This window comes from Crinia signifera, chromosome 5 (genome assembly GCF_055691185.1).
Source record: "Crinia signifera chromosome 5, ASM5569118v1, whole genome shotgun sequence".
Taxonomy (NCBI): Eukaryota; Metazoa; Chordata; class Amphibia; order Anura; family Myobatrachidae; genus Crinia; species Crinia signifera.
The window spans coordinates 317577304-317592079 of record NC_139221.1 but is presented as its reverse complement, the minus strand read 5'-3'; the positions used below and the strand labels follow the sequence as shown (position 1 = coordinate 317592079).

The window sequence follows — 14776 nt, the reverse complement described above, 5'->3', positions numbered from 1 at the left end:
AGGGGGGTGCGGTACGCGTCCTCCGACCTTTTCATACCCCCACTATCCACGTCGGCGTGGAGTTGAGAATAGAATAGTGTGGCGAGCGTAGCGAGCCACCAAGCCCAAAGCGTGGCGAGCGCACGCAGATACCTTCACAGGTAAACGCGTCCCCTCGTGGGCTTCACAGGTGTCCGCGTCGCCACGGACACCTGTGAAGCCCGCAAGGGGACGCGTATAACTGTGAAGGTATCCGCGTCCCCTCGCTGGGCTCGCTGCGCTCGCCACGCTTCGGGCTCGGTGGCTCGCTGCGCTCGCGACACTATTCTATTCTCAACTCCACGCCGACGTGGATAGTGGGGGTATGAAAAGGTCGGAGGACGTGTACCGCCGCCGCTCGCCACGCTTCGGGTTCACGTTGATCGTGGGGTGGCGTTAACTCATTTTGGGGGGCCATTTCACTGTTCAGGGGTGTTTGGGGGTTTCTGGACCATTTAACATTGTTCCCTGTTGATTTGGGTAAATTGAGCAATTTAACATTGTTCCCTATGGGAAATCGGGGGCATCGCGTCGGGACCATCGCATGCGATGCGACCGATTAGATTTTTTTACCTGCGATGCCCCCGATTAGAATCGGTGTGGCCGTGCTAGGAAACAAGTACCAGGTAACCATTCATTATGATGAATACAAATGTTTGCTTCCCGATTTTTCACACCGATTTTGACCAATTCACTCGGCACTCAAAGGGTTAAAATATATCAGATCTATGTATTTTGTGTGGCTTGCAGTAACAAGAAAAAAACCGAACCACTGTGTTTCTTTGAGGTTGTATATATCTGCAATTAAAGTGTACACATCGCCTTCAAATACTGGAGGCAGCCATTTGTCATATGTAACCTGTTAACTCTCAACAATACCGTTACACCGCTGACGCACTGTGCACTTGCTTTGCAGTAATATATGTTCGTGAATATGTGCTCCCACAACGGCGGTCTACCGTATGTATAGGGAGCAGGTAAACTTTATATAAAACAGTGCGAAATACAGGATTGCAGAAACATACATTGTACTATGATAGAGTGCAATACATTTAGGCTGTGATTGTGTGAAAAGGCTGAATTTAGTGTTGTGTTGAGGACTTTGTATTGTGTCTTTTTGTGTTTTTTGTCAGCTAAAAATACAGTTGTTCCAGATCGAGGTTGGTTCTGCATTGTACGAGTAGTTACTCTTGTAGTTTTTGGAGTGATCTTGCAAATGATGATGTTATCTTGTTTAAAAAAAAAAAAACCCTGCTTTCACGTTCCTCGTACACACACTGTGTGTCGTTTTATTGTCACACCAAGTGCTGTATAAACTCTGATGTGAAGTATCTTTATGCTGACTTAGAAAATTATTTTTACATGTAAAGTTATAGTTAAAAAAATATATATATATAAGAAAATGTTTCCAGCTCTTCACTGGCCAGAAGGGTTACCTATATATTTTGTATATTACAGATAATATAGCTAAAACGGTACTTGTGTACTTTCACGGCTCCCATCGCATGCCAAATGTAGTGGCATGCGATGGGATGCGATTTTTGCAGTTTTTAAGCATTTTTTTTTTAAATCACATGCGATCGCATGCGATTTTTAACAGAAATGCATCCAAATGCATTGAAATTAGTATCAAACATGTTCAATGGCCCCCAAATGTCATTTTTGAGGCTGTACCACCCCCACTATCAACGCGAAGCATGGCGAGCGCAGCAAGGCCGCGAGGGGCGGCGGTACGCGTCCTACGACCTTTTCATACCCCCACTATCCACGTCGGCGTGGAGTTTAGAGTAGAAAGTGTGGCGAGCCCCGCGAGGGGATGCGGACACCTGTGAAGCCCGCGAGGGGACGCGGATACCTGTGAAGGTATCCGTGTCGGCTCGCTGCGCTCGCCGCACTTTCTATTCTCAAATCCACGCCGACGTGGATAGTGGGGGTATGAAAAGGTCGTAGGACGCGTACCGCCGCCCCGCGCGGGCTCGCTGCGCTCGCCACGCTTCGGGTTCGCGTTGATAGTGGGGGAGGTACAGCCTCAAAAATGACATTTGGGGGCCATTGAACATGTTTGATACTAATTTCAATGCATTTGGATGCATTTCTGTTAAAAATCTCATGCAATGCGATTTTTTTACTATGCGATGGACATCGTGGGAGCCGTGATTGTACACAAGTACCGCTAAAACTATAAGAACCGAGCAATGCAAATAAATCCGTTCAGCTCTTCACAATCAGACAAACATTTAGCTAGGGTTAGTCCCTGCTTTAATGAAACCATATTCTCTAAACTGAAAGATGTCCCGTGGATTGGAAACCAGTATTCTCCTTGTCCATTCTCTAGGCACTACCGTCAAGAAGGGGAAGCGGGGAGCAGGTAATAATTAGCAGGGCCCAGGTGCACCGATACCCCTGCCCTCCTTATCAGTCACCAGCGGCAGCAGCAGCAGCTTTGTTCTCTAGCCAGCATGCGCTGCGTTGTGCTGGCTGGGCTGTGGTGGTGCACGGAGGTTGCTGCGGCTTAGCAGCATCGGTCTCTAATACTAGTGCAGGAGGGGAAGGGTTAAGCGATGAAACAGATTGCAACCCCCTCCCCCCCTTCCTGGATTTACCCCTGCAAAACTTACATTTGCATAAGGGGGTGTGGCCCATCGAATTACCAGGGCCCAACACTGCTCTCGTCACCCCTGATTCTAGAACCCAGCGACATCACATTTTTCACTGATGGTGGTGCACATTATGGAAAGTTAGCAAAATAATATAATTCAACATAAACCACTGCACTATGGAATGCACTTATAAATGATATATCTTTATATCTCACCCCCCACCCCCTTCCCCCAGGCTGTGTACCATGCCTAACATTTTAGATGGAATCGCAGTGCAATTTTTACCTGGTGCACACGGTTTCAGCTTCTTAGCATGGTTTGTATATCAGTACAGTATAGACGCCATCGCCAGTACTTAATGGTGTTACGTCCTGTTGGGAGATGGCACAATATGTGTATTAGTCCACTGCATTCTGTAAACCGCAGTGAATGCTGGAGGGCTTTGTCTGTGCTTAAAGCACTTTGCATAAACTTCTTTATTTTTTCCTTTACTCCTATTTACCCCTTAACTTTTTCTTAGTAGCAAAAATATAAATAAATTTGAATCGAAATGCTGGAACTGGAGTTCTTATTCTATACCGCGCTGGTGTTTTGCTTTTTTTCAAGCATTATTACTGTGCTTTTGTGTTGAATTTTAGTGTTCTATGCAGGCGAAACGGACGTTGGCAGTTCCACGCAAAAACAAAAGATTGCTCACTGGGTGGTGCTTACTATGTTCAGCTGATGCAATGGGATGAACCATTTGCCCAATTTTCCCCTGAAGTGCTGCATGCTCTCTGTCCTGTACACAAGTCCGGCTTCCGTGCCCCGAATGTTACTACAGGAGTAATTTTCTGGGGGCAGCTCTACAGGCGCTGCTCGGGTAGGGTTAGTATACAGGACGGAGGCGGCGGCATTTCAGTGAATGGCCAATTCGGATATTACATTTCAGGTGGAGTTCTCGATATATGTTTTAATACTGTAATTTGTATTGAAATGTTGATTTCAGTGGAAATGCTGTAAGCCATGTTGTTCAAGTCCTAAAGTACCGTTTTGTTTTATATCACTGTGTGTTTTATAGAAAAGTCATTACATGATTTCAGTGTACTCTACATTAAAGCAATGAAACAAGGGAATCCATGTCTGTGTTTTTATTTACTGTACCTGTTCTCTGTTTTATACTTCCTCATTTACATAGGAAATACTGGGGGTGGTTGTTAAACACAAATATGATACTACTGTGTGGTTCTGGTGGAAGTCACACAGTAGTTCAGCTAAACGCCAGGAACTGGCCTTTTATTGTTGGGAAATTTGAGCCCCCATTTCTCACAAAGAAGTTCCATTCTGAAGGTGGAACATCGCGTGGTGGTATCCGTCCGGCACACGGCTCCCCATCAATTTTATTTTCTGTAAGTCGGGATTCGAAAGGATCCATTCCCTATATCATGGCGATTGGATGTTCTACTGTCCTAGATTGTGGGAAGTCTGATTAAGACCGACATTGTACACAAGTGTCTGATCATTCATTATTCTTTCGGTCTATACCAAAAAAAAAAAAAACCCTGAGGAAGCCTTTGTAAAAGGGCAAAACGCGTTGGTTTAATACGGCAACTTGAAAGAAATGACAACAAAATACATTTTAAAGAAAAACCTTTTAATAAAAAGTATTTGTTTTATAACATACTGTTGTTTTGAATACAATTATGCTTTATAACACTGCACTCTCAATAGGTGGAGGATTATATCAGCGCTCTCTATATCTTCGGTGTCTACATTTCTTCTTCGTCTCCCGCTGACAGGGGAGACTTATAGAGTAGCTGCTCCCTGGTGGCGCACTTGGGGTCATTGTGATAAAGTCATGCAGCTTGGTCCAGTGCCCCACATCCAATCACAATTGTAGAGGAGAGATAGACAGGTATACAGTGCGGCACTCTGGACGACTTGTAAAGAAATTACTGGACACAATGTTTGTATCAACGTTTCAATTGTATTGTCACAATTGTCGTCAGGATATATATATATATATATATATATATATATATGTAGACTTCTTTCTTATCCCCAAGAAATCTCATTATGGTATGCCAGTATCCCAAATTATGGAAAAAATCCGATCTCTAAAATACTTCCGGTCCCAAGCATTTTGGATATTGTAGCCTCAACCTGTATATGTGTACCTAGATCTATATAATACACACACATTAATAACCCTTTTCAGACTGCCATCAATATACCTGGTTATTGCATGTGAACACAGAGCAACCCAGGATTCTGTACAGTGTGAAATCAACCAGATGAAATAAGTCCGGTCCGGCATTTCAATTCAGGTAGTGAGCAGGGTTAAACACTTGTTCAACCCGGCTCGCAGTGCAGTGTGAATGGATAAGCCGGCATCCATTCACGCCATCAGAAGATCTTTAAGTGCCCGGTCTGGCCCCGTCAGCCGGGTCCAACCGCCAGGCTGAAATGGCTCTCAGCCAGGTCACACCTGAAATAAACCCATGTACATAGTCAAAGGCATGACCCAGCATAGCGACGTGAAAGGAATTTTAGCAATATAGAGATATGGGCCCGGATGTAATGGGATCCTGTAAAATGTCCAATTTTTCCGCACATGTTGGCTAATGTAATCACATCAGAGGTCTTTAAAAGTTAGATTTGGCTCTGAATATGAGCTGCCAGTAAAAGTCGTATACAGATGTTTACCATTTACACTGTAGCATTTACACCTGCAGCCATGTCCTCAATGATATGTGTCATTGAGGACAGGGCTGCAGGTGACAGGGGCAGTGACATGATGTGAGGAGGGGAATGGGGGCAGCAGGAAGCCACAGACTGAGAGTTATATAGTGGGAGGAGCAGGGTCCCCAGCAGCACAGAGTATATCAGGAGATGAGGGATGTCAGTGAGGACATGGCTGCATGTGACAGGGGCAGTGACATGATGTGAGGAGGGGAATAGAGGCAGCAGGAAGCCACAGACTGAGAGTTATATAGTGGGAGGAGCAGGGTCCCCAGCAGCACAGAGTATATCAGGAGATGAGTGATGTGTCAGTGAGGACATGGCTGCATGTGACAGGGGCAGTGACATGATGTGAGGAGGGGAATGGAGGCAGCAGGAAGCCACAGACTGAGAGTTATATAGTGTTAGGAGCAGGGTCCTCAGCAGCACAGAGTATATCGGGATGAGGGATGTGTCAGTGAGCACCGGGCTGCATGTGACAGGGGCAGTGACATGATGTGAGGAGGGGAATGGAGGCAGCAGGAAGCCACAGGCAGAGAGTTATATAGTGGGAGAGGCAGGGTCCCCAGCAGCACAGAGTATATCAGGAGATTAGTGATGTGTCAGTGAGGATAGGGCTGCATGTGACAGGGGCAGTGACATGATGTGAGGAGGGGAATGGAGGCAGCAGGAAGCACCAGACTGAGAGTTATATAGTGGGAGGAGCAGGGTCTCCAGCAGCACAGAGTATATCAGGAGATGAGTGATGTGTCAGTGAGGACAGGGCTGCATGTGACAGGGGCAGTAACATGATGTGAGGAAGGGAATGGAGGCAGCCGGAAGCCACAGACTGAGAGTTATATATTGGGAGGGACATGGTCCCCAGCAGCACAGAGTATATCAGGAGATGAGTGATATGTCAGTGAGGACAGGGCTGCATGTGACAGGGGCAGTGACATGATGAGAGGAGGGGAATGGAGGCAGCAGGAAGCCACAGACTGAGAGTTATATAGTGGGAGGAGCAGGGTCCCCAGCAGCACAGAGTATATCAGGAGATTAGTGATGTGTCAGTGAGGACAGGGCTGCATGTGACAGGGGCAGTGACATGATGAGAGGAGGGGAATGAAGGCAGCAGGAAGCCACAGACAGAGTTATATAGTGGGAGGAGCAGGGTCCCCAGCAGCACAGAGTATATCAGGAGATTAGTGATGTGTCAGTGAGGACAGGGCTGCATGTGACAGGGGCAGTGACATGATGAGAGGAGGGGAATGGAGGCAGCAGGAAGCCACAGACTGAGAGTTATATAGTGGGAGGAGCAGGGTCCCCAGCAGCACAGAGTATATCAGGAGATTAGTGATGTGTCAGTGAGGACAGGGCTGCATGTGACAGGGGCAGTGACATGATGAGAGGAGGGGAATGAAGGCAGCAGGAAGCCACAGACTAAGAGTTATATAGTGGGAGGATCAGGGGGTCCCTGCAGCACAGAGTAGTGTTATGAGGCTCTTGTCACAGTTACTGTATGTGGAAACACTAAAGTTACTGTAAATTAATTTTAATTAGAAAAAAAGTTCATAGAGAAAATGTTTTCATAATATATTTAATAATGTTTCTCAAATGATATCACGTTATATTCAAACAGCCTACTGTACAGTGTAAGCCCATCTATGCAGAATAAGCATAAAAAACTGTAATGCTGGGTACACACCAGAACGATTTGGCCTCAATTCCCCCAATTTCGATGCAATTTTGACCGATTGTATGTAAAAAAAAAAAAAAATGGTTTGCAGATCGTGTGCTCCAACAGATCATGTGACCATCGGACGATTTCAAGGAAATCATCGGACGATCATGGTCGTTCTGGTGTGTACCCTACATAAGCCTTCATACACCTCACACTTGAGCTACTGTAAATCATGCTAAGGTTCATTTTTAAAACTCTGGTATAGTCAATATGTATTTGTCATTAATACATTTGTCATCAAACATTTTAATATTCACACACAAAAATATTCTAAATAAAAAAAGTATCCGTTCGTTTAAACAGTAACATTCCGATTCCCATCCGGGGCTTTATGACGGCCAAAGGTTTGTCTGAGACAGAGTCCTAAGCAGCTCAACTATGAAATATCCCAATGCACACAACCTGCTGTATTTCTACAACGAACAAGGCCTTAATGGGGGGTCTTCCAGCTTCTAAGAATTCATCTTAAACCCTTTTCTCAGGACTAATTAATAGCGTTGTTACCTACACTGTGTGGGGTGCGGTATATTAATTAGGTCAACGCCAACAAAGTCAACATGAGTTTTAAAAAAACTTGTCAAATTCGACCTTTTTTCATGTGTCAGCCTGTTGTCTGTAAACCAACAGCGGTCGACCGTTCCCGTGAATGTTGACACATGAGAACATGGATCCCAATCAGTGTACCGCATTCCGTTGTGCGGCTTGCATTGCACCACGTGCTTCCGTCCGTTATTGCTGCCCTCGGGAAACTCCACGGTCAGCCACAATCGGAGACCAAGTATGAAAAAGTTAAACAATAATTTAAAAAATCACCAAAAACTCATGTCAACCTTTTGACCAGGTCGAACGACTGTCGACTTAGCATCCCGATCCCCACTGCGTGTGCTAACTAGGTCCAGATTGAACGATTGCCACATGCATCCCTTCATGTGTAGCGGGGGAGGGGAGGGGGTGGGTATATGCTCAATCCCTATATTGTATTCTGTAATAATAATGATACATTTATATAGCACAATATCATTTACTCATGGAGTTAACATGTGCTACCAGTATAGTAGTTTCTATTAGTAAAAGCGAAACGCGTGGATTCCTCAAGACCGAAATACGCTTAGTCCATCTTTTTTTATGCGTTATACCCCTCTCCCCATATTTGATTGAGCTTTTAATGGCCTTACACCCCCCCCGATGGCCTAACTCTGTCACGGTTATTGGCTTATATTGCAAGTCAATGCTATTTAATCTCTATGGATACACAAATTCAAACTTCTAATCTTCATCTTTTATAATAGACACATATATGAGCCCTCTCCTATTAATTTCCCAAATACAAAGAGCGTCTCCGTCTTCCCCCTCTTGGCACCGGTGATCTGGAGTGTCCGGACCTCACTATGTCTCTCATGGGACTGTGCTCTTCGCTGCTTTCCTCCGAGCTGGAGCTCACCGAGTGTGTCTCGATGTTCCGCTTCGGTGTCTCCTCCCCGCCTGCGTTACCGCACAGCATCTGCTCTTCCTCCCGGCACTGCCTCATGCTCAGTGCCCTCATGGTGGCATTAAATGGAGCAGCTGCCATGCACTCGGCAGCCGCCTTGTCGCACGCACAGAGGAGCTTGTCGCAGATGCTCCACCCTATACCTGTGTGTAAGGAGAAACGTGTACAGTAACACAATCCATGCTGGCTTTATACAGAGGCCACTCGAGGCGGCTGCTAGAATCTAAAGTGGTGGTTTTGCTAAACACAATGGGATTCTTTCGCACACATTCAAGGCCTGTTTTTCGTATGGCGGTGGCGGCAGGGTACTTCAGTAAGCTAATGGGAGAATTCGGCCATGTATGATCTGTTCATCTGCATGTTGATGACCAGCACCGTAACTAGGTGTGTGCCAGTGGTGCCATCTGCGCTGTGGGTGTATACGCTGGCACAAACCTAGTCAGCGGCGGGCAGGAGAGACGCTCGCCCCACTCTGCAACCTGCTACTGGAGTAGCGGATTGGCATGCTGTGACACCGGCATCACAGGGACTCAGCGGAGAGTCTGCTGCAGTTCCACGCCTGCCCAGCCAGTGAGACTGCACTCTGCGGTTGTTTGTAATGTAAGAATGATCGCACTCACTATGGCCTGCGCTCTATAACACTCCCTGCAGCCTCCGCTCTATCACACCGAAAAACTGCAGCCCCTCTATCACTCACTCACTCCCACTGCACTATATAACACTGACTCTACCTCCACTCACTCCCTCCCACTGCGCTATATAACACTGACTCTACCTCCACTCACTCCCTCCCACTGCGCTATATAACACTGACACTACCTCCACTCTATCACTCACTCCCACTGCGCTATATAACACTGACTCTACCTCCACTCACTCCCTCCCACTGCGCTATATAACACTGACACTACCTCCACTCTATCACTCACTCCCACTGCGCTATATAACACTGACTCTACCTCCACTCACTCCCTCCCACTGCGCTATATAACACTGACACTACCTCCACTCTATCACTCACTCCCACTGCGCTATATAACACTGACACTACCTCCACTCTATCACTCCCTCCCACTGCACTATATAACACTGACTCTACCTCCACTCACTCCCTCCCACTGCGCTATATCACACTGACACTACCTCCACTCTATCACTCACTCCCACTGCGCTATATAACACTGACACTACCTCCACTCTATCACTCCCTCCCACTGCACTATATAACACTGACTCTACCTCCACTCACTCCCTCCCTCCCACTGCGCTATATCACACTGACACTACCTCCACTCTATCACTCACTCCCACTGCGCTATATAACACTGACACTACCTCCACTCTATCACTCCCTCCCACTGCACTATATAACACTGACTCTACCTCCACTCACTCCCTCCCACTGCGCTATATAACACTGACACTACCTCCACTCACTCCCTCCCACTGCGCTACATAACACTAACACTACCTCCACTCTATCACTCCCTCCCACTGCACTATATCACACTGACACTACCTCCACTCACTCCCTCCCACTGTGCTATATAACACTGACACTACCTCTACTTTATCACTCACTCCCACTGCGCTATATAACACTGACACTACCTCCACTCACTCCCTTCCACTGCGCTATATAACACTGACACTACCTCTACTTTATCACTCACTCCCACTGCGCTATATAACACTGACACTACCTCCACTCTATCACTCCCAACCAGAATCTGGTTGGTTGCTATGGGCAACAGCACCTCTTTTAATTTTTAGAAGCTTCGGTAAACGTACCCCTATATCATATAACACAGAAAATACCTATAGAAAGAATCTACTTACATGTAGGCGTTTGGTCTACGCACTCGACCTCCGACCTCACGTTCTTGTCCGCCAAGCAGCCGATTTTCTTTAGATGTTCAATGCAGCATTGATGGGAGAAACAGCAGCTAATGACAGTAACGGGAAGATGTCATTACAGGGTAACTGTAAAGGTGGTCAGGTATCATGCAGAGAATAGAAAGGGCATTATTAAAGTAATTATGTACCAGTAATTTGCTATATATAATCATTGTACTTTATGCAAAACTGTTCCATAGGCTGAAAATGCTGTGGGCCAAGCAAATGTCCCCTTCATCATTCATCTCCATGTCGCCAAGCTGTTCGAGGCGGGGGGCTGATGTCACATGACGTCAGAGCCCGCCCATTATTCAGCCATCTCCAGCTTAAATAAAAGTCATTGACTATTACTTCAGAAGGGAAGAGAAATCGTTCGATAGGCGGCGACCATCGAATAGGTATGGCCAATGTTGTCATCGATGGTGCATAACTATGCAATGGATGATCGTCAATGTTTTTACATATCGATGGCCATCCCAATTCTTTGACTGATTGGCCTGTGGGCCAATCAGGATATGGTGCGGGCCCTCACAGGTGTCTTGGGCGGAGCTATGCTCCCTTGTCCCAGGAAAAAGCAAAACGAAACTATTCGCTGACTTTGCATTTAATGTATCAAACAGTAAAAAAGAGTGGAGAAGTGGACCAGCGGTGATATTGCCCATAGCAACCAATCAGCAACTACCTACTGTATTATTTTAGAAAGTGTACTTTATAAATGGTTCCTCAAAGCTGATTTCATACCCTCCAACATGACCCATTCCATTAGGTACAAAATGCTCGGTACTTGTTTCCTAGCACGGCCACAATCGTATGGATCGTGTACCTTTAAGTTAAGGTACACGATCCATACGATGGACCCGATTTCCTTTGAAATCAGGTCCATTTGGCCGGCTAGGACAAAATATCGGGGGCATCGCGTCGGTCGGGACCGTTAACAATGGTCCCGACGCGATGCCCGCGATTTCCCCATAGGCTTCAATGTTAAAAAATATTTTAACATTGAAATCGTGTCGGGAAAGGTAAAATATCGGGGGCATCGCGTCGGTCGGGACCATTAACATAGGTCCCGACGCGATGCCCCCGATTTTTCCATAGGCTTCAATGTTAAAAGATTTTTTAACATTGAAATCCTGAAAAAATGTGAAAAATGTGAAATGGGCCAATATGACCCATTTCACATTATAGATGTCCCCGTCGTCACCCCACGATAGACGCCAACCCGAAGCGTGGCGAGCGCAGCGTGCCCGCGAGGGGCGGCGGTGCGCGTCCTCCGACCTTTTCATTCCCCTACTATCCACGTCGGCGTGGAGTTGAGAATAGAATAGTGTGGCGAGCGCAGCGAGCCACCGAGCCCGAAGCGTGGCGAGCGCAGCGAGCCCCGCGAGGGGACGCGTATAACTTCACAGGTATACGCGTCCCCTCGCGGGGCTCGCTGCGCTCGCCACGCTTCGGGCACGTTGGCTCGCTGCGCTCGCCACACTATTCTATTCTCCACGCCGACGTGGATAGTAGGGGAATGAAAAGGTCGGAGGACGCGCACCGCCGCCCCTCGCGGGCTCGCTGCGCTCGCCACGCTTCGGGTTGGCGTCTATCGTGGGGTGGGGTGTACGCCGTGACATTTGGGGGGGTTGGGAATATTTTACATTGAATCCAATGTAAAATCGGATCCCAGGGACCCGATTTACATTTCATTAAAAAAAAAAAATCGGGTCCAAAATCGGTCGGTCGCGTCGATCGCATCGCATGCGACGCGATCGACCCGATTTTTCCGACACGACCACCCCGATGTAAATCGCTGTGGCCGTGCTAGGAAACAAGTACCAAATGCTCTGTTCATGGACTTCCCTGCCAGTGGCAGTTACAGAGGTTGGACTCCAGTACAGTCCAAAATTCAAAGAGGGGGAGTTACATCAACTGCCAGTGAGTCCTGCACAGTGATGTTTGGAGTGACATTAGGTTCGGCTCCCTTTTTGAATATTGGACTGTGCTGGAGCTCCACCTCTGTAACTCACTGGTCCAGAAACAGAGCATTTTGTACCTAATGGAATGGGTCATGTTGGAGGGTATGTGATTGGTTGCTATGGGTGAGTTCACTACACTTTCCAGTGGTTGATGCACCACCGCCACAGTTTTATGCGGTTGCCTCAGTAACCTATATTGATGTGTCAGCTGCCTCGTCATATAGATTGTAGGTATTGGTCTTCGGATGTTACCTGTCCAATACATCCCGCGGTTGCCCTTTCCCTTCATGTCCACAGTAGCAGCCATAGGATTCAAACTCCTCGGGGCACCGTCCCGTCAGACAGTACAGCATTTCTCCCAGCAGCGGTAACTCGCTCATCACATTTCCATCGTCTTTCAGTTTGTGGAAGTGAAACCTGTCGCACACTTACAAGAGAGAGAAAAAGTCACTTGCATTATTTACTGGCCCACCCGGTTAAATAGCACAGGTGTAATGCTTTATGTGCAACAAACACAGACATATACTGTACAGATGAAGCAGCTCTCATTAGCTTCCCCCACAACTTTTCATCCCATGAAAGAGGCACAGTGCGCCAACATTTTGGGGGTGTGGCCTAGTGGGAAGGGGCATGTCCTGTACTTGCTGCCGCAAGGCCACACCCCGCTTTCGCCTCTGTGAGCTGCTGGCTATGCCACCAGCCCCTCTGGCTGCAGGAATAGACGCTGTGCGCAAGAGTCTATTCATGTGTGACCAGGGGACTCCCAACTGCTCCCACCCCCCACAGCGGGACACTGCCGGCCCCGGGAGGGATGCGGAAACGTCCCAAGAAAACGGAACGTTCCCACGGTAAACGGGACAGTTTGGAGGTATGCATTAGAGCTGCTCCTGGTGATTCTATCGCAAATCGCCGCTGCTCACTATCCACCAGAAGAGGGGGCTTGTGCGTCCCATTCTGACTGAGCCCTCCGCAGACTCCCGCCACTCCCCCATAGCTCCCCGCACCCACCTAACCCTGGCCGTCTCCCTGAAGTGGAGACAGGCATGGGGCATACACATGGGGCGATAACAGCCCCATTTCTAAGATATCTGTCTAGAAATCGCTTAGAAATGAAGCACGGATTGCTCCGTGTGTTAGGCCACTGTCAACGGCGATGCGCGGTCCTACTGGTCGCGATCACATGACTAGATTTATACTGCATGCAGTACAAATCTAGTCATCACCAGTGTTCTCTCACCGTGACAGATCCTTCAGCACACATCACTGGTGCATCGCAGTGTGCTGGGGGATCTGTACTGAGGGGGGCATAAGGCGCAGAATGCTTTATCCTGCTGAGAGAAGAATGATCTGTGCACAATTGGAGAGAGAGAGAGCCAACCCGTATCAGTGGGGTATTCGCAAACAGCCCTCTGCCCCTGTGCATCACCTGCATTTCATAATGATGTTACCATCAATATTTTTGTCGTGAGGGCAGTGGTTTTACCATTCGATGGTGGCGTTCCAATGTTTGCTGCCATCGAACGATAAACATGTGTTGCAATGGTCCCCCCTCCAGTCACATCCCCAACCATGCTGCAGAGGTATTACTGCAGAAAATGATGTGTGATACCCTGCTTAAGGTTACATAGTAGGTAAGGCTGAAAAAAGACTTTGCGTCCATCTAGTTCAACCTGGTATAGATATCCATTGCTGATTTGGTAGGTTCTGATATTTTACAGACAGATTATATTTCTTATTTGTACCCATGGATGTTTTTCTCCAGTAAATGTTTGTCCAACTTTGCCTTGAACGCATTTAATGAGCCAGCCGTTACCACCTCTCTGGGAAGAAAGTTCCAGAGTTTGACTGTTCTGACCGTAAAGAAATTCTTTCTACTAGCTGAGTGAAATCTTTTTTCTTCTAATCTATACTCATGCCCTCGCGTCCTAGATTCCTTTCTAGTAGAAAAGAGGGTGTGTGACAGTTCCTTATATTGGCCCTTGATATACTTGTACATGTTGAGCATGTCCCCCCTTAAACGTCTCTTTTCTAATGTAAATAGTCCCAAATTGCTTAATCTCTTCCCGTAGCTTAAATTCCCCATTCCCCTAATAAGCTTTGTTGCTCGCCTTTGGACTTTTTCTAATTCTATGATGTCCTTTTTATAGTGTGGGGCCCAGAACTGTACTCCGTACTCGAGGTGAGGTCTCACCAATGCTTTATATAGTGGCATAATTTACGTGCGCAAACAGGGCTGTTTTGTGGTAGACGTTTTTATTACGAATATCACTTTTTCAAGTGGTAGACGTTTTTATTACGAATATCAAATTCTTTTGATGCGAGTCAGTTACCATTAAATCGAAAGATGTGAATGACGAGCCAGCTTTTGATG

The 14776-nt window shown here is 47.0% G+C and overlaps 2 protein-coding genes across 4 annotated transcripts in view; one reads left to right on the top strand and one right to left on the bottom strand.

The window, feature by feature from the left end:
• EFR3A (EFR3 homolog A) overlaps nt 1-902 on the top strand; it is a 174112-nt gene extending 173210 nt beyond the window's left edge. The window contains exon 26 of the transcript XR_014444029.1: nt 645-902. The gene's annotated coding sequence lies outside the window, so the exon portion shown is untranslated. The remainder of the gene's footprint in view (nt 1-644) is intronic.
• A 5997-nt stretch (nt 903-6899) lies between these two features.
• LOC146005573 (uncharacterized) overlaps nt 6900-14776 on the bottom strand; it is a 97406-nt gene continuing 89529 nt past the window's right edge. For all 3 annotated transcript variants that reach the window (XM_083144864.1, XM_083144865.1, XM_083144866.1), the window contains 3 exons: nt 12658-12832; nt 10388-10494; nt 6900-8691 (listed from right to left, as the gene is read on the bottom strand). In XM_083144864.1, the coding sequence (XP_083000990.1) occupies nt 8372-8691; nt 10388-10494; nt 12658-12832 (602 nt within the window). In that variant the 3' untranslated portion in view covers nt 6900-8371. The remainder of the gene's footprint in view (nt 8692-10387; nt 10495-12657; nt 12833-14776) is intronic.